Below are 20824 nucleotides of genomic sequence, written 5' to 3'. Positions count from 1 at the left end.
CACTGAACTGCAACTGGGTCAGTTCAGATGTTCTCCTGAAAACAGTGACATCACCAAGACACATTGCCCTCCTTCCAACCCGAGGGCAGCTCTACGTTTCCCACGTCCACCTCGACCACCTCTCATTATCTTTACTCCTGTGCCTGGTCAAGAAAGACTCTTCCCTGCTCAAACCCCCACTAAGCTGCCATATCTGCCCTCTGACACGCTGATGTCACTTTATCAGAGTGATCCTGACAACCGTCATGTCAAGGCCCCTCTGCTCAACCCTTTCCTTCTCTTCCATTCTCAAAGTAAAAGCTAAAAGCTTTATACTGGTTCACAATGCACAATGTTCCCAGAGTTAGCTCTTTGCCCTTGTTTTCTAGACCCTTCTTTCATGCCCATTCCACTCCAGTGTCATCTTCTGTACCATCATCATCGTCCTCATACACCACAGGCATGCTCCTGCCTTAGAGTTCCTGCACATTATGTTCTGATTAGAATTCTCTGCATGGCTCCATCACGTGTGTGTGTGTGTGTGTGTGTGTGTGTGTGTGTGTTAGTTTTTGTTTGTTTTTCTTCTTCAAGTTTTTTTTTTTTTTTTGTTCAACAATCACCTCAGTAATTCCCCTCCTGGTCGTTCTGTTCAACATTAGAAGCTGTCTCTGCCTATGTCAGCCCTTCCTAGTTTCTGTTCTTTATTTTCTCTCCAGCATACAAATCCTTTCTAACTTATTAAATATTTTTTTAGTTCATAGTCTTCCCTCACTGGGATAAAATCTTCAATCTATATGTCAAGAAGTGTGTGTGTGTGTGTGTGTGTGTGTGTGTGTGTGTGTGTATCTCAGGACTGAAATGGTGAGTGGCTTGTGTTAAGTGACCGGGTTAAGGAAGAGGCCCTCCACAGCAGAGTTACTCTGGGTCACTCTCCCAGGCTATTCTTGCCGTTAGCTAATGCCAAGCCAAGAAAGGGCTCAGTGAAGTGAGTTGCTCCTCCTAGAATCATTCTCCACTGAGCATATCAACAGCAAGCCTTGCTGAAGTTTCCTTTTGATCCAAAGACACCATTAGAAAATCCAATGAGCACCTGGAAACTAGCCAGAATGATAGCTGGACATGAAAAGCTTGGCCTTCCATAGTAGGATGTCCTGACACACCTGTGGCCCGCCTAAGTGCCAGCGTTAAAAGGGAGAAGCCACTCTGGGCAGAACTGACACTGTTTTCTGCTCCTGTCACTGAAGAGTTTTTCTGCTCCAGGTTTCCTAGCTTCTCAGGTGTCCCTCCTTTCTGACAGATTCTGTAAGGTCCTCATATTTCCTTCGGGAGCAGCTGCTTGGTACCTTTCAGCCGGTCTTGTTTACAGAGGACCAGCTGGATGGACAGGCCAGAGCAGCCGTACCCTGGAAGCTGGGTAATCTCAAAGTCTTGCTAAATTAGGCAGAAAAAGAGAACAGAAGCATTAACTTCTGACAGCTTATCCCAGGCCACACTTCCGGTGTGTGTGTGTATGTGTGTGTGTGTGTGTGTGTGTGTGTGTGTGTGTGTGTGTACCTGCCTGCCTGCATCCTCCAGACTCTCCTCTCAGTATGGAGATCGAATCCTCAGCTCCTCGTGGTGGAAACCTGGTTTCTGAGCCCTGGGAACAGGCAATCCTGGTGGCAGATGGGGTCTGTGTTGACTCTTCTCCTTTCCCTCTGGATGCTTGCTCAGTGGCTTCTGGGCACAGGAGATATGTATAAAGCTTCATCCTTCTCTCTGCTGCTCTGGTTTGGAGACAGGGTTCAACTTCTTTGTTTAGTGTCTTTGTAAATTTGCCAAGGGTTAGGCCACGTAAATACCCACTTATTATGAGCCTCAAGGAGTTTTCCTCTGGCCTTTTGGCTTTTTTTTCCCCCATGCTTCAGAACATGATTTCACAATCCATAGCTCAGTGCAACGTGTGGGATGTGCAGTCCTTGCCACTCTTCTTCTGTGTGACCTAGTCTTTTTAGCTAAGCCTGATAATTCTTATTTATTTCTAAATATCTTATCTCCCCTTCCCCCAGCTCCTAAATATAAGCAAGACACATGTTTATTCATTTATTTTAAAACTCTGTATGGCTCACACGCCAACACTAGGGGGACAGATTCAGTGGTCTTCCCCACGGGGGAAGAGAATACAAGCACTCTCTTAGGAAACCCACACTCTACTAAAAGACACAAAAAATTAACTTTTAAAGCCCAAAGTTACAATATAAAATTATACCTTCGAAAAACACTATGAAGCTGGGTGCAATTGCTTACACCTGTGACTCCAGCACTTGGGACCCTGAGACAGGAGGATGCCTGTGAGTTCAAGGCCAGTTTAGGCTACAGAGTGAGTTCCAGGTCAGGCTGGGCTAGAATGAGAACCTGCCCCTCATGAAATAGAAATGAAAATGTATTACAGAAGAAAAATACATAAAGTAAATCTTTGTGAAAAAGGTTGAGGAAGGCTTCCTTGGACTAGAAATGTTTCACCAAGCCCCAAATAGCCAGCAGAGGTGAACCTGACAGAGAAGTAGGAGGCAGAATGGTGTCTGTATCGGAGGGAGCAGCAGCTGCAAATGTCTTGAGACAGAAAGGTGAGTGTGGGGGTGGGGTGAGGGGAGCAGAAGAGACAGCTAGTGGTGGTTACTAGGAGCAACAGGAGAAAGTTTCAAGCAAGAAGGTGGTAAAGTCAGATTATACTGAAAAGATCATTGTAGTTGCTGTGTGCATCACAGCCTGGGCTGGAGGCAGCCAGTTACAGAGAAGGCAGCAGTAGACCAGAAATGAAACTGGGGCTGCCATCCAGGCAAGAGCGGGTGGGTGGCAACTTGTACAGGAAGGTGGTGGCGGAGCTGGGAGAATCAAACAGGTTTGCACAGCCTTCTAGAGGTGATGCTGCCAGGAAGTGGGTGTGAATTCCATGTGACAGAGACAGTGGTGTCAAAGAGGCATCCGGATTCCTGGCTGGAGAATGACAGAGGGATGGATGCTTGGTTGGCAGTGTGAGACTGCCCGGGGCCCTCCCTGGCAAGGCTCTCCTTGCCTGGATCTCTGCGAGGGTCTCTAGAGTACTGGGGTCAGTTCCAAGAGATCTGTTCCATCTTCCTGACAGGAGAGGCGGAGCTGGCTCGCTTCACCCACCAGCCTACCTCTGAGATCATTGTCTCAGAAGACCCTGACTGAGCCATGCATGTCTCTGAAAGCCTTTCCAGGAGAGGGTGGGCTGGCTTCATAAAGGCTAAGTGCCGTTCTGTGTTCCTGCCAGACAGTTTGATATACGGTGCAATGCTGGTAAACGCTTGCGTGTGGGATTTTCTTCCTTTCGCTCTTTCTTTTAGCCCACCTCAGAGCTGTCCCCTGAATGGCGGCTGACAATTAGCTGCTAAGTAAAAGGAGGCACTTATTTTTATTGTGCTCTGACAGCTTTATGTTTACTCTCTGAAAGCCAAGGGAGCCTCTTGTGTGTAAAGGTGAGTAGGGAGAAGTGTTGGGAAAGGGCTGGGCAGGTGCTGACACATCCCTAGGATTCCTCCCAGGAGTCAGAACCTGAGCAGCCTCTGCAAGCATGTGCTGATCTGGAAGCCAGAAAGGACAGTTAGCTCTTGCAGTGCAGGAGAGGCCAGATTGACTCCTCAGAGGCAGAGGGCTTAGCAGCCATGCCTCACGTCCCCAGGATGCCGCACTGGGAACTGGGTTGTGGCTTTCCCACCTTGGCGCTGCTCTTTTGCTGGGACGTCAGGAAGAGAGCCCCCAAGCTCCGAAAGAAAGGTATTTCTTTCCTGTTTTATCATTCTTCCATGATAGGAAGACGTTTCTCAAATGCCCCTTGCTCTTGCGTCAGGGTAGGGTATGCATCTGAGACTGAGCCCTGGGAAATTGTGATGCTAGCATGGGAGCTGTGCTGGGGTCTGACTGAGGGAGGGATTCAGAGAAGTTCAGAGATAACAGTGGAGAAGCAAGAGGGCACGGCTGAGCTAGCAGTTTTCAGTTCCCTAAACCTTCAGTGCCCTGGGGTTTGGTAGCCAGTCTGGGGAGGGGTCTTTGGAGCTGACCGTGGGAGACATGGGAGACTGTGGGAGCAGTTGTCATCTGTGAGAATGGGATGTTACTGTCCCCAGGCTATTCAGGACAAGGCTCTTCTGTTCAAAGACTTAGGTCTTGGGACTGAAGAAAGGCAGCTGTGGCATCTGGGTGGGGGCTGCTGGTGGCAGTGGTGGGATGCTAACGCTCGATGGCACAGTCAGAGCTGGAGCACTGTGAGAAGCACAGGAATTCTTGTCCCCGGATCCTCCCTGGACATGGGTGATGTCTCAGACATTATTACTGTGACTTTGTGGGGAAGAGTGCACTGTGGTAAAACCCAGAACTTTATGCATGATAGGCAAATGCTCTGAGCAATATTCCCATCCCTTTTAAAAAGTGTGTGTGTGTGTATGTGTGTGTGTGTGTGTTCACGTGTGTTGAGTACATGAACACGGGAGCCAGAGATCAATCTTGGGTGTCATTCCTCTGGAGCCATCCACCTGGTGTTTTGAGATGTTGTTTTTTCACACATCTGGAACTGAAGCAGCCTAGGCTGGCTGCCCAGTGAGCCCCGGAACCTGACAGTCTTTACCTCACTGGGACTAAGACTGATGATCAAGCTCTGGTGCCTGCATAGCAAATGCTTTACCCGATGGCCTATTTCCCCAGCCCCCCATTTTGGTTTCTTAATTTTTTTTTTAAAAAGACTGTGGCCTGATGTCCCACTGACTTTTTTTTTTTTTTTTTAACATGACTCTAGCCTATACTGAGGCTGAAGCAGCTTTAATCTCTCCAGCCTACTTTCATATCATTCTAGGTATATCGGACAAACATGGTCAGTTCCTAGATCAAAGACAAAGTCATCAAGCGAAGGAGTAAACGAGATCACACAAGATAGCAATTCAGTAAAGTAGTAAACAAAGCCCTCTGGTCACTTTCTAATATTCTTATCTGAGCCTCCGTTCTTGTCCGAGCCCAGAGACAAATGCCTAATTCCTAGAAGCGGCACTGAAAGCTCTCAGCAAAGAAGCAATCTAAGGGGGTGTCTTTGGGGCTTGTTAGAAAGGATAGAGTCCATTATGGCAGAGAAACTATGCAGCAGGGGGAGGCAGCTGGCCATGTTGCATACACAGTCTGGAAGCAGAGTGAACATTAGGCTGGGCCATGCTGTAAACCTTAGTGCTTGCCCTCAGTGACCCACTTCCTCCAGGAAGGCTCCACCTTCTAAAGTTCCCTAGCTCTAACTAAGGACTGTGTTTTCTTTTTTTTTTTCTCTCATTTTCATTTTTTATTTATTATTTTTATTAGAAACTTTTTAAAAATTATTAATCAAAGGATTTATAAGTTTGGTAATGCTCAATAACAAGATGTCCATACAATCAGAAGTATATACCCAACCTAGATATACCAATTACCTTTGACTGGCAGAGACATATAAACATCCACCTCCATGTTCCCCCTTCCCACTCCTCCCTCTCTCCCTCTTTCTCATCTCCTAGCTCCTCCTCTCCTTCTCCTCCTCTCCTTATTCCTCCTCTTCCTCTTTATTCCTCCCACCTTAGCTCCTCCTACATATCACCCTTCCTATTAAAATAAAACAAAACTTTTCTCTCAAAATACAATTAGAGCAAAACTATACCAATTTGTATCAGTAAGGTACAAGATAGACCTAATACCCAGTCCATCATTTTGTTGACTATATAGAACCTCTATTATCTCTCCTAACTAGAAGACTTAGTTCTGAACCTGGCTTTTTTTTCTTGGCTTTAGAATGAATGTCAGCTAAAAACCATCTTCTCAAATCTTTTCTCTCAAAGTAAATAGCTGGGATTGGCTATGAGACTATAAGTCTTCAACCCCATCAGAAATTCAGAATGACTGAATTAACTGAAATTATGGGAAGTACAAAGCATAGCTTCTAAAACTTAGCCAATTTATAGAGACCGCTGAACATCTAGACAGTCCCTATACTACAAGACATTGGAGCATCCGACTTCAGCCTTCTGGCCCAGGATCATCTGACAGACCTAGTAATGCAGAATTATTAAGGGCTGATTACTCTGTCTTGGCAGATATAATCAGTCGACTATTCTGCAAGTGTGTCCTTTTCTGGACAGTATTTTGTCTGTAGATGAAAAGAAATAATTCTTGCCTAGTGGCTGTCTCACCACAACTGGAGTAACTCCAAAGATGCTCAATTTCTTCTTAGAATCCAAAGACATGGAAGCTGTCAGAAGCAGACAGGTCTATAATCAAAATGAACATTAATACAGAAATGTTTGTAACATCAATTCTGTGCTCTTCTGACGTTTTAAAAACCAATTATTCATGTAAGGCAATCTGGACTGTTGTCTGTTAACTCCTCTCAGCTATTTCTAAGTAAAATATAGAAAACACCATAAGAATAGGGCCTTAACTCACAGTCTAACCATCTCAAATCAGTTAAAAAAGTTAAAGAAGGACTGGGTCTAAGCCTTGTATACCTAAATGTGTAATATAGGCACAATGCCTTTGAGAGTAACAATATTAATCTCACTTTTATATCAATAAGAAACTTGTACCAATGAATACCTTAACTTTGAAATCAAAGTAAATTTTGTACCATTTAAGAAATTATAACTTCATCTTAATAACAATTATACAGATTTCTACCTGTAGGTTATGGCTATGCAATAACCCCTAGCTATTCCTCCCTGTTCCTACAAAACCACTACTTTTCCCTAGAAAGATAGCTCAATATTAACCACCTCAGTCCCCAAGCCCAGGGAATAGGGGCGCTGACTCTTCATTAACTTCTTCAAGCTGATTACGGGCATTATGATATTAGAAGGGGGGGGGAGAGTAAATTGATAAGCCTCTGATGTCTGTGTCTTCACTGCATCAGGCTGGAATTCCTGGACATCAGAGGTTCGAGCAGGTCTGCTCAGCTTGCTTGATGAGTAGATATACCAAGGCTGTGTATTCTATAATATACAATTCTCAAAACAAATTTTAGTATCAAGATATTTTTTTGTTTGAATTCTGAAATCCAGTCTTCTGGTGGCCTGCCTCTGTCATGTCTAATCCATATAATTCTGGGAGTTTCTTTGAGGGTGTGCTCCCACCATCCTCCCATTCCTGCCTCTCTGCTCTCGAATTCCCCATCACTAGGGAATACAAACTTTCAGGCACCGAGGCCCTCCACTTCTACTGATGTCTGACAAGGCTACCCTCAGCTACCTATACGGGTGGAGCCATGAGTCCCTTCCTTTGTGTTCTCAGGCTGGAGATTTTAGAATGGCTACTCCAGCTTGTTTCTTAGGACCATTTGCTTGAAAAATTATTTTCCAGCCTTTTACTCTAAGGTAGAGTCTGTCTTTGTCACTGAGGTAGGTTTCCTGTATGCAGCAAAATGCTGGGTCCTATTTATGTATCCTGACCGTTAGCCTATGTCTTTTAATTGGGGAATTGAGTCCATTGATGTTAAGAGATATTATGGAACAGTGATTGTTGCTTCCTGTTATTTTTGTTATTAGAGGTGGAATTATCTTTGTGTGGCTATCTTCTTTTGGATTTCTTGCTCTTTCTAGGGTATAATTTCCCTCCTTGTATTGGAGCTTTCCCGCTATTATCCTTTGTAATGCTGGGTTTGTGGAGAGATATTGTGTAAATTTGGTTTTGTCGTGGAATATCTTGGTTTCTCCATCTATGGTAATTGAGAGTTTTGCTGGGTATAGAAGCCTGGGCTGGCATTTGTGTTCTCTTAGGGTCTGTATGACATCTGTTCAGGATCTTCTCCCTTTTATAGTATCTGGTGAGAAGTCTGGTGTAATTCTGATAGGTCTGCCTTTATATGTTACTTGGCCGGTTTACCTTACTGCATTTAATATTCTTTCTTTGTTTTGTGCATTTGGTGTTTTGATTATTATGTGACGGGAGGTATTTATTTTCTGGTCTAGTCTATTTGGCATTCTGTAGGCTTCTTGTATGTTTATGGGCATCTCGTTCTTTAGGTTAGGGAAGTTTTCTTCTATAATTTTGTTGAAGATATTTATTGGCCATTTAAGTTGGGAATCTTCACTCTCATCTATACCTATTATCCTTAGGTTTGGTCTTCTCATCCAGGATTTCCTGGATGTTTTGTATTAAGAACCTTTTTCATTTTGTGTTTATCTTTGACAGTTGTGTCAATATTTTCAATGGTATCTTCTACACCTGAGGTTCTCTCTTTTATCTCTTGTATTCTGTTGGTGATGCTTGCATCTTTGACTCCTGATCTTTTTCCTAGGTTTTCTATCTCCAGGGTAGTCTCCCTTTGAGATTTCTATACTGTTTTTACTTCCATTTTTATGTCCTGGATGGTTTTATTCAATTCCTTCATCTGCTTGGTTGTGTTCTCTTGTAATTCTTTAAGGGATTTTTGTGTTTCCTCTTTAAGGGCTTCTACCTGTTTATCTGTGTTCTACTCAAATTCTTTGAGTGTTATTTATGTCCTTCTTAAAGTCCTCTAACATCATCATTAGAAGTGATTTTAAATCTGAATCTTGCTTTCCTAGTGATATGGGGAACTCAGGACTTTCTTGTGTGGGAGAACCAGGTTCTAGTGATGCCAAGTACCCTGGGTTGCTGATGCTTATGTTCTTGTGCTTGCCTTTTGCCATCTGGATCTCCTTAGTGCTACCTGTGCTCACTGTCTCTGACTGGAGCCTGTCTTTCCTATTATCTTGCTTGCTTCAGAACTGTGTGGGGTGGGTGTTACTACTGGGGTTAGAGCTGGGGCCCAAGATCTGCTCAGTGCCTGTGCCCAGACCAGAAGGAACCAGTGCTCCAGGCCAGGAGTGAATTCCTGGGTCCCAGTGGGTTCCAGTTACTCCCTGTTTGGGGTGAGTGTTGCTGTCTCCTTATCTAAGATACTGCCCAGGTTAGAGCTCCTGGGAGGCCTGCTTCCTCTGGGTTCTGTGAGATTGGGGGCAGAGCTGCCACCTGGGATCTGCTCCATGCTTGCCCCCCCCCAACTGACTGTAATAAAAACAGATTAAACTGCTGCATAGAGGGTGCGGCGGTGGGTGTTGGGCGAATGTAGTTTTAGGCAAACTTTAAACTCAAGTTCAGCTTCTCAGTCTCCAGCTTCAGACTAGTTCAATTAAATCAGTCAACGGTCACACCCAAGAATAGCCAGACCCAAAGCCTGTGCAGATAATTGGCATTTGTCAACTGACTGACACATAGTCTTAGAAAAATTCCTAACCTGGGCCTAGTTTTATTTGTTTGTTTGTTTTGTTTTGTTTTGTTTTGTTTTGTTTTGTTTCAAGACAGGGTTTCTCTGTGAAGCCCTGACTGTCCTGGAACTTGCTCTGTAGACCAGGCTGGCCTCCAACACAGAGATCTGCCTACCTCTACCTCCCAAGTACTAGGATTAAAGGTGTTCACCACCATCACCCGGCTGGAATGTGATCTTCTTATTTGCAAGTTTTAAATGGTAAAGTTAAAAAACAAACCAGTCAATTGCTGTGAAGATTATATTGCTTTTTAGCTTTTAGCAATCATAACATTTACCACTGTATATGATGATTGTAATTAATAGGTTGAATTTTATTATCGTTAAGACTGAAGCATTTCTTCTGATTGGTCCAGAGTGACAGTGAGCCCCTGGGAATGAATGAATTAGGTATCAATTCATTGTTGCCAAGAGCAGAACTGTGGAGCCCAGGTGCCCTGAAGGAGTGGGGATCAACCTGGGCAGGCCAGGGTATTGTCTTTGAGCCACACCTGCCCCACTGTCTTGTTCCTTCACTGGCCTCTGGCTTGTGGTCTTTGGGCTGCCTCTGTTTCTGTCTCCACACGCAGGCTTTCCCCTGTATACCTGGAAGAAAAGGTAAAGGCACGGGCCTAGAGAACAAGACCAGTACAGTCGGTGCAGTTCAGCGGGTGCTGGGGGGTGGGGGGAGCAGGTGTCGGACTTCAGGGGCTGCTTTTTTGTATGCCACTCTCCTGTGTGGTCTGCAGTGGGAAATGACACAACCTGACCAAAGACAAGCATAGGGTGCTTTTTTTTTCATGGAAGAATGGGCACAGTGGCTCTCCTGTCTCGAGGGCATGTGCTGAGTTCTCCCTAGAGGGAATGGCTTTGGCTGAGTTCTAAGCTACAGATAGGAAGCTTGGAGACTTCATCCTATAGATGGACTTCAAGGCATGAGTTTCTAAGGCAGGGAGTGAAGACAGGGAAGAGGGTGCCTGGCAGAAGCTAAGGCATGAAGGTCAGGGAGAGAGGAAGAAGCATTGGAGGAGGGTGAGAACAGACAAACGGTATGAATGATTGGGTAGTTCTGGGAGCCATGAGAAAGCATTGCAAGAGACGGGTGTGACCTCCTGTGCCCCAGCTGCTGATTGGGCAGTGAGAGAAGCGCTAGAAGCTTAATTCCTCAGTTTAGAAAAATGTAAAGGCCATTGGTCTCCTTGACATTCGGGAGCTTGGAGAATGCTGACTAGAGGGGTAGTGTGCAGACTGGGAAACCTGGGAGACAGCAGGTGGAATGTTCCTGAGGACTAAGGCAGCCTCTGTGCCAGGAGATAAAAATAGAAAGTGAACCAGACGGGCTGTCTGTCTCTGAGGCACTCACAGCCCAGTGGAAGAGTGCTGTTTAAATAAATCATCGAGAAACTACATAAGAGGTGATAAAAGAGTGGCTTTCATGGGAGGTCTGTGGACTCAGAGAGGGCTCTGTATCCTCTCTGAAGACATCCAAACACGGGCAGACTGAGTGTACAGGGGGCAGGGCATCAGCTTGAGAGTTTTTAAGTACAAGGGTACTTTTTATTCTAATAAATGATTTTGTGAATTAAGCAGAAGAAATCTGAAGAAACCCAGTTGCCCCTCCCTCCAGGTTGGAATAATACAGACAGTGGCTGTGAGAATAGAGTGGATTACAGTATTTCCGGGTGGGGCGGTCTATTTGGAGGGAGACCGTGTTTAGGGATAACTCCAATGTGATGCTCTTGGTCTTGCGAATTGGTCCAGTTGGGTTAGGTACCTGATGTCAGAGGCTTTGTGGTCTCATGGCAGTTGGCATTTTGTTGACTGACTAAATGCTGAGGGTTGTAAGGAATGCTGTGGGGAGCAGGGACTAAAAAGAAAACAGGAGGAGACGGGGATGAAGAAGACACTGGAAGAATCACCAGTCTACACATGGACTTAGGGGAAGAGAAGAGGGAGGAAGAGTAGGGATAGTTGTAATTACTAGTTTCTAGGTGGTACTCAAATGTGAGGAGACAGGAAAAAGAGGTGTAGGGGAGCCATCAGGATGAGAATGAGAATTTTGTAGGCACATGAAGAGGTATTAAAAGACAGGTAACACTGTCAATGTTTGGAGAAGACCAGCAGGCATGGGATCACCTAAGGTAAGATTTTGTCACTGGGAGGGCATCAGAAATCACTGAGAAGTTTTGAGGCAAAGAGTGGAGCTGTGGAAACTAAACTCTGAAGGGTTGAGAGGCTTTTCAACCTGAATAAACTCAGTGGTCTGTGCAGGAGGGAACGCTCTCCCGAGGGAGACAGATATTTTGTGAGTACAGCAGTGAATAAAAAAGAGGCAAGGATGGCTGGTTTGTGGGACTGAGGTAAAAATTTATTCATGAGCTAGATGCTCTTGACTCTTTGTATCCAAAAAGAAAATTTTATCACACAAAGAGTCTCCGCAAGGGTGGAAAGGATGGAGTTGATGAGGTTGGAAAGGAGCAAGTAGAGGAAGAACACAGGAATGATCCTGTAGAGGAGGAAGGCCGAGAGGAAGGGCCTGGGGAGCAAGCATAGGTTATTACTTCCCTCCTGAAGGAGTCACTTGACTTGCTGTCTTAGGGTTTTATAGCTGGGAACAGACACCATGACCAAGGCAACTCACGTAAGGACAACATTTAATTGGGACTGGCTTTCAGGTTCAGAGGTTCAGTCCAGTATCATCAAGGTGGGAGAATGGCAGTGCCCAGGCAGACATGAGACTGGAGGAACTGAGAGTTCAACATCTTGTCCTAAAGGCAAACAGAAGACTGACTTTCAGACAGCTAGGATGAAGGTCTTAATGCCCACACCCATAGTGACACACTTACTCCAACAAGGCCACACCTTGTAGTGGTGCCCCACCCTGGTCCCAGCATATTCAAACCATCACAGTTGCCAAGGCAGGGAGGAGAGGCAGGAAAGTGAGCACAAAGGGAGTGGAGGTCAGAAACAGCAGAGTTTCAGAGCCAAGGTCTCATGAAGACTGGTTATGGCACAATTCTAGGATACGACACTGTCCCTGTATGATGACACCCTTGTAGTTCTCAGTAGCCTGAGAAAGTCAGACATTTGGGTTGTGGGAGCTGACAGGGTAGAAATGTTAGAAGGAAAATAATGTTGAGAAATGAATATCCTGGTAAGAGATATGTGAGAGTGGCTGAGAGTACAGAGGGAACACAGACTGGAGAAGGCTGATGGACACACAGGAAGAGAGTGGAGGGAAGGCTGATGGATGCATTTGCTGTTTATCATGTGTTCCTTTCATTTTCATAACAGGAAGTTGGCTAACTGGAGGCAATGGCAGGGTCTTTGTGCCCCTTGTCATTCCACATGGCTACTGTCAATCCTTTCAGGACATTTGATGACTGTCAGAGGGGAAACTAGATTACTTTCCATGAGAGAGATGACTGCTAGAGATTCAACCAAAGAAATGCTGAAATAACCATGAGCTATTGGGAAACACTTGGTTATAGATATTAACCTACCAAGTAATTCAGCAAAACTGTTGGCCATCCTCCTTGTCCCAGGCCTGCTGGGGGAAGAAGAGACCTTCCAGGTGTTTCTAGACACAGGAACTTAGGGTCACATGCTCAGACACTGACAGACACAGAAGTCATGATAGCACAATGTGAGTCTGGTGGGATGTGCAGAGAGGAAGAAGAGCATATGGATCGGGAATGTGGTATCTCTGTCTGAAAGCAAGAAGGCCTGGCAGAGAAGATGATATTGGAAAAAGCCCAGGAAAACCAGGAATTCCAGGAGTCAGGGAAGGGAGCAGACATGGGAGGGAGAAGAGTTTTTGAGGATATAGGAACTGGAGAGGACCATGTTTTAAGGCTATCAGGATGAGGTGCTTTTGAATACATGTTAGTGGGTCATACAAAATGGTAGGTGGGTGCCAGGCCAGCACTGAGATGCACTAAAGTCAAACAGGCAACATCTGGGAAGATTTGGGATTAGAGACAATACTGCCAACTCCCAGCACCAGATGCCACAAGGGCACTGGGGCCAGTAATAGAGCACTGCTGTAGCAACTGGGAAAGAGGTGTAAGACCTCAAAACCAGGGTACCGGTGCTCAGACAGACCAGTGGGCTGGAAAGGTAAGCACCAGAGGGTTTTGAAAATGCAAGCTACTGGAGCAGAGGCTAAGAAGACACCAGGAGTCAGGAATCAATACAGATCTTTAGCATTGGAATCCATATTAACTAATGTCTGGATAGAAGACAGCCAGAGAGTCAGGCAGAGAACCAAGAGACTTCACAAAGGACCAACCTCTAGGACAAAGGTTTGGACAATGCTAAAGCCATTGCCTTCTGAACTTGAAGGGTACAGAGGAGCCTGGGAACCTGGAGGAAATACACGTGGGCAGTGGCTGTCTTTATTTAGATCTAATCTTGTCAAGCAGAGGGGTGAGGAAATTACAGAGCCTGGTGCTGACAGGGCTGAGGTGGAGCTCGCCTACTCTTGCTTTGCTGGAGGCTGTGTAATTTGGAAAAAATACTTTTGCAAAGCAATTTGCATACCATTGGGTCAAACCACTTGACCTCCCAGTTCAACATGCAGAAAATTGCTCTAAGAAAATAGTTGGACAGCATGAAATATGTGCAGTCATCTATCCAAACACTGATTAATTAATTCAACAATAATCAGACATTCTGCCTGTGGGTATAGACATTCCAGTGGGTGTGTTTGCTGTAGCCATGCTTTTGACAGCAAAGCAAACAGTGAGTTCTAAGACATGCCATAACGGTGTGATTCGGTGTGAGATAACCTAGCGATGGGCCTTGTCCTTTGATGCTCTGTGATGCCAGCAGAATTCAGTTCTTGACTTTTTCTTCTGTGCCATATTTAAATAGTTTAGAATAATGACATTAAAGAAGACTCAAGAGATGGATCAATTGTGTTTCCTGATCTGTCTCTTGGGGCTGTTTTCTTCCAGTCTCCATACCACCCAGCCTCTCCTGAGCGTTGTGTGCCAGGAAGCTTGTCAGTTCCCTGCTCTACCTCTGCTCATTCATTTCATCTTGACAGCCACCCCGAGGTGACAACACTATCACAACCACTTCACTGTCAACCGCCTTGAGCCTTGGAGGCATTGGTAAACTTGCCAGATCAGTAGCTGGGGCAGGGCATATTCAGGCAGTGAGGCCCTGGGATGCAGTGGGCTGTCTCTCATAGCATAATGGAAATAATATGCTTTCTCAGTAAGAAGTCAATCCATACACCCTGAGATGAAGGAAAGCTCTTTCATATGCATGGCTGACTCTCTCTCTCTCCCTCATACATATGTATGTATGTAGGTAGGTAGATAGATAGATAGATAGATAGATAGATAGATAGATAGATAGAGGCTAACTAAGAGTCGACCCCCAACAGAAGATTTTAGTAGCTTACATACATCTTAGGCTTACGCATTCTACACTCGCTGCCATCCTTAAATCTCTTTCAGGTCCCAACCCCAGGTTACACTTCAAATATTTCAAACAGAAGCAGGAGACTGCAAGTCTGGCTGCTTAGCAGATAGGAGATTTACACAGCAAAGCTATTACGTATTGCCAGAATGATTTTAAGCACACCACTGTTGTTCTTTCTCAAATAGTTGTTACTCAGGGTCATCTTGCTCACCTGGCAGAATTATGTTTTTGCTGATCAAAGCACAGGGTCCTTAATGGTAGTCCAGGGTTATTGTAACTGCTCTGCCCACCTTGAGCAGCTCCTTACAGGTACACCTTAGTTACTGATCTATTGCAGTGAAGAGATGTGACCATTGCAACTCTTATAAAAGAAAGTATTTAATTGGGGTTGCTCACAGTTTCATAAATTTAGTCCATTGTCATGAAGGTGTGGAGGGCACGGTAGTGTGAAGGCAGACGTGGTGCTGGAGAAGTATCCCCCAGATCTACACTGGGATCTGCAGGCAGCAGGAAGAGCAAGCCACTGGGCCCACCCACTCCCAGTGACACAATTCCAACCAGCCACACCCCCTAATCCTTTCAAATAGTGCCACTCTCTGCTAACAAGCATTCAAATCTATGAACATATGAGGGGCCTTCTCTCTCAACCCCCCATAGAGCCTAATGGCTGGTCAATCCTAGTGAATAAACATTTATATCCTAGCACCCTAACCCTAAATGTCACTTATCTCTAACAGGCCTGGTTAGCATACTACTTATTTGAGGAGTATTTTGGAGACAATGCTCTTATCTCTAAATTGTACTTGTGTGACTGAATGTCTTCTAAGCAAACTTATTAGTAAGTCCTTTATAATACCAATTCTATCCCCTTGAGTTTCTGCTCCATCGAGGATGCTCCCCACAAGAGCCATAGACCCTCTAACACAATCCCCAGTGCCAGGCATAGAAACCTCCCATTGAGCTATTGGTAGGACAGTGGAAAAAGACTCCCCAAATATAAACTATTGTGCTGTTCTTGGTTTCCTCCCAAGAGTTAAAATCCTATTTCTGAAGACACCACACTCAATAGATAAAAGACTTAGAAGAGTTGGGCTGAAACTGACTTGGAAGCTCTTCCCTCAGGATTAGCTTTCTTCGTACCAAAAGGTGTTGTGCAACCTGCCAAAGGAGGAAAGGAATCAATAGCTCTGCCCAACTGTGAAGCCACAGCAGTGAGCAGAGTGGCAAGACATCCCCAAGGGTGCAATGATGGCCCTTATATTTTGGGGCAACCAACAGCTGTCTAATTGGATTGAAGACCTACTCAACAGGAAGGAATGCATACCTGATACTATGAAGCTAGCCAACCACTGATGGCCAATGAGGTGTTGGACCCTAGAGGAAAGCCTACCATAGCCCTTTCCTAAACCTGCACAATTTCTAACTGCATCCTAAATACTTACCTTTATGCCCACAGATGAGTGTAGCTTTCACGCCTTGCCAAAGAAGCTTCTTTTTTGCAGCAGGTGGAGATCATTACAGAAGTCCACATCTGTTCCAAAAATTCAGAGAACAGCTGAGTCTGTGTTGCCCAACCCCAATCTAAAATACAACTCCGAAGCTCCAGGAATGTCATGAAAGAGGGGACCAAAGATTGTAAGGGCAAGAGGACCAGGAGCTCTGCTGGGAGATAGTGTCTGCTGTATATGACAGGGGCTGTGTACCCATGACAGCTCAAATATATGGTCAAATAAACATGAATGATGACAACACCAGATGACACACCAATGTCGATAGAGGAAATCTTACAAGAATCTGCCCCTAGATGAAGAGCTACTGGCAATCAAACAATAGCCAATGAGAGAGAGGGAGAACCAGTCTTCCCAGGAACATGCACCTGGATAGGTTCTGCAATCTCAAGTGGTCAGCCCCAAACACCTGCACAGAGAAACGCTAGTAGATTTAGTCAGATGTGTTTGCATGTGTGTGTGTGTGCAAGCATGTGCACGTGCGAGTGTGCATGTGTGTCTGAAAGAATAATTAAAGAGGAAAAAGCCGTGGATTTGAGGGAGGGGCAGGGCACACGGAGAGAGCTGGAGATGAGGGAGTGGGGGTGGGAATGACGTAAATACAGTATTCATGCATGAAATTCTCAAAAGTTAAATGAAAAAAATAAATAACATTTTCAAAGAAAAAAATAGTCTGGAGAAATATGCCTTAGTAGCTAAGAGCACTGAATACTCTTCAAGAGAAACTCTTGGATTTGCTTCTCAGCACCCACAAGGCAGCTCACAACCACCTGTAACTCAGGTCCCATCGAGCCTTTAAGGACATTCATGCATGTGGTACCCAGACATACATGCAGAAAAACACCTGTACATATAAGATAGTAATAGTAATGTTGATAATAATTAATAATGATGATGATTTTTAAAAAAACAGCAAATGTGCAAAGCCCCTGACTACCCACTGATTCAGTGAAGGTCAGAATAACTCATGGTTTCCATATTTCTTCTTCCCAGCGGTGTTTGGCCAGCGTCTGGACGAGACCGTGGCCTACGAGCAGAAGTTTGGCCCTCACCTGGTGCCCATCCTGGTGGAGAAGTGCGCTGAGTTCATCCTGGAGCATGGTGTGAGTGAGGAGGGCATCTTCCGCTTGCCGGGGCAGGACAACCTAGTGAAGCAGCTGAGAGATGCTTTCGATGCAGGGGAGCGGCCCTCCTTTAATAGGTATGCTGTCTTTATGGGCGTCTGTCCTGTCTGCCTCTGTCCAGTGGCAGAGCCTTGGGAGAAAGGACCTTAGTGGAGCCAGGGAATCTTCACAGGGGATTCAGAAGCTGCAGATCACAGTAGAACAAGGAGTCTGTTCTGTTTGCCACTCTGGGTTTGGGGGCCTGAGACAGTTAGGAGAGTGTGCAAATGATTTATATCTTTGGGCAGATTCAAGTGATGCTTAGGATGTGAGGGAAGGGGCATGCAGATCATGGGGGGAAGCTGAGGCTTCTCATAAGAACATCCTTGTCATGCAGGCTAGAATCATGAAGAACAGCGCTAGCTACACATAAACGTGTGAGAGGGGATCACCACATGTGTCTTCTCCAGCATTCCAGGTGTGGCTAGAACTAGTAATTCTCATATGTGATTCTGAACTCAGCGCTGAGCCTTCTGACTGCAGTACACACACACACACTCACACGCACATGCATGTGCTGCGTGCACGCGCGTGCGCACAAACACACACACACACACACACAGTCAGACACCCATGGCAGCCTGGCATTCAATCTTACCCTCATCAAAGGTTTCCAGCCCTATCTGGAGCATAGCTGGTGTGGTGACACTTCTCACAGTTCATCTTCTTCTCCAGGTGCCCAGCAAGTATGTCCTCTGCCACGCTTAGCTGGTACAGCCCCACCACACACGGCATGCTCTGTTGACTGTGCAGTACCTAGTTCCCTGCACACACTTGTACTGCTGGCTTAAGACCAACCACTCTTTCCAAATTAGCAGCTCATCAAACAAGATTTGGTACAATGGGCTTGAATGCTGCCTAGTTTACAAATGTTGAAATCCCCTGGAGTTACTGAGTACAGAGGGGAAAGTTCTGGAGGTTGAGTCATTCTTGTGCAGGAGTCCATGTTCTTCCCTTTCAGCCTCACTCTGTTCACCAGCGCAGCCTGTCTCTCTTCTTTGTTTTACACTGAAGCATTGCTGAGGCCATCTGTTTCTCTCCATGCCCACTCTGTCATCACTATAGGACCATCTCTCCTGCCCTTAGTACACCCTAGGTTAATTTCTCATGTAGTTTATGCAAGCAACAGTATAGTTGTTAGCATTGGAACTGCAGCAAATTATGGGTCCTTTTAACAGCTCAGTCTCTTACATGTTATAAGCCGGTACCTATTCCAGTATGCTCACTGTCACTGTATCCGCTTTTCTTCCTAATTTTTAATTATATTGAAGTTGATCAAAAGATGTGTGTGGGTTATTGCTTGGAAAGTAAAGTCCATTATCCAAAAGGAAAGACACTATTGCTAGGATTTCCCAAATGACTGCTTCGATGCCAGCTTAAACTCAGCCCAGTTGATGTGGTTGGTGACACTGTGGCCTTTAATTCCCATGAAACTCAGAGTTTAGAAGGGGAAGGAACACACACACACACACACACACACACACACACACACACAGAGAGAGAGAGTGTTAGTTCTATGGCCAACTCCTGGGTCCATATGCCACTGAGTGGACAAATCTTATTTGAAGAAGAATGTATAATTCTTTTTGTTCTTGTCATTTAGCTAACTTCCAATATATTTAAGGCCAAGTTTTCTTCAAAGCATATGTCCCAGCACCTATAGATGACCCTGGCTAAGCAGGCTTTTGCCACAGGCATAGTTGTGTGATAAACTAAACCTTTCCTATAGTTTTAGCTCTTCTGAACCCTAACCATAATTTTTTATCCATCAATGAGATACAAGAAGTTGTAAGGTCAAGAAGCCCCTGCCTGGCATCCCAACCATAGGGCCAGTGAGCACCACCTCAATCTTCTACAAGGCTGTATACTTGGTTCCATCCAATGGTCTGCTACTGTTAGTTTCACCTGAGCAGAAGAAGCTTGGGGCCCTTGCTTAGTGAGATCGTGGCACAAGTGTGCATGGTTCTCACCAGATAGGGGAGGGCAAATGCAAAAGCCTCCTTGTAGGGCCAGGGGGCTGGATCTGTGGTTAAAGAGCTTCCCACACAAGAAAAAATGAGGGTGCAATTCAGATCCCCAGCAATAAATGGAAGGTGAGCATTATTGTCTGTAACTCCACTCCTTCAGAGGCTGGGACAGGAAATTCCCCCAGAGCAAGCTGGATAGCTGAATTGGACAAATCTCTGAGCTTTGGGGTTCAAGTGAAGAGTTGTACCTCAATATACATAAGGTGGGAAGAAATCAAAGAAGACACTCATGTTGATTTCTGGCCTCCACAGAAACATGCACACACATGTATGTGCACCCATATGCATGTGAACATGCATAAACACACACATCACACACATACACATGCAAAAACAGTTTTAAAAATGTCCTTGTCAGGTTTTACTAGGCTTGGATGCCTCCTGGTCACAGCACTGATGTAGCCCCCATCTCTGTGCCTCTCTGTGATAACAGACAGGCAGGCTACATGGCATATATGAGGCTCCGCGGCAACCTGGCAGGGCCAGCTAAGATGACCCAGGACTCAGAATGAACAAAGAAAGTCCTTAAGGTTGATCCTTTGGTTTGTAGGGATGGCCAGCTCAGAAGAATGATTCTGGAGACTTAGACCCCAAGGGTGACCCTGGAGTCAGCACTAACACAGTGGGGTTCCCCCCATACAGAGAAATCAGCACCAGTTCCATCGTGTTAGTGCTAAAAATGACAACCAGAGATAACTGAGACTTCAGAGGAGGGCTTGACATGGTCTGGTGGAACTTGAGAAGTCCCCAGGAAAACGGTCAGTGATGATAAGACCCAATAAATCAGAATGAGCAGTTAGCCAAGCTAAGCTCAGGTACTGCCAGCATCATCCTTGTCAAAATTAATTGGGCTTTCTAATAATACTATATAATATAATATAATCTTCAAACTACCCCTATTGTGTCTGTGGCTATAATCCCTTTCTTTTCTTCTTCTTCTTCTTCTTCTTCTTCTTCTTCTTCTTCTTCTTCTTCTTCTTCTTCTTCTTCTTCTTCTTCTTCTTTCTCTCTCTCTCTCTCTCTCTCTCTCTCTCTCTCTCTCTCTCTCTCTCTCTCTTGTTCTCTTTCTTGATTTTTTTTGAGATAGGATTTCTCTGTGTAGCCCTGGCTGTCCTGGAACTCACTCTGTAGACCAGACCAGGTTGGCCTCAAACTCAGATCTGCCCCCACTCGGCTTCCCCAGTGCTGGAAGTAAAGGTGTGCACTGCCACCAGCCTCCCTTTCTGTTTCTAATGTTGGATATCTTTGCCATCTTCAGTCTCTTGTGATAAAACGTCTTTTATTTTTTATTTTTTGGACAGGTGAAAAAAATAAGAATTTAACGAAGTAAATAATAATTTTAATTCATGAAGTACTTGGTTACTTAAATATTAGATGATATTAGACAGTACAGCATGTAAAAGAAAAGTTCTCACATAGGTTCAAGTAGAGAAATGAATTAAA

General features: G+C 45.1%; 1 protein-coding gene across 1 annotated transcript in view; it reads left to right on the top strand.

Moving 5' to 3' along the window:
* Positions 1-20824, top strand: part of Arhgap25 (Rho GTPase activating protein 25) — an 80627-nt gene that overhangs the window by 47506 nt on the left and 12297 nt on the right. Inside the window, exon 5 of the mRNA XM_034511791.2 lies at positions 17185-17392. Within this exon, the coding sequence (XP_034367682.1) occupies positions 17185-17392 (208 nt within the window). The remainder of the gene's footprint in view (positions 1-17184; positions 17393-20824) is intronic.

Source organism: Arvicanthis niloticus, chromosome 9, assembly GCF_011762505.2.
Source record: "Arvicanthis niloticus isolate mArvNil1 chromosome 9, mArvNil1.pat.X, whole genome shotgun sequence".
Lineage (NCBI taxonomy): Eukaryota > Metazoa > Chordata > Mammalia > Rodentia > Muridae > Arvicanthis > Arvicanthis niloticus.
This window is presented reverse-complemented; position numbering and strand designations above follow the sequence as displayed.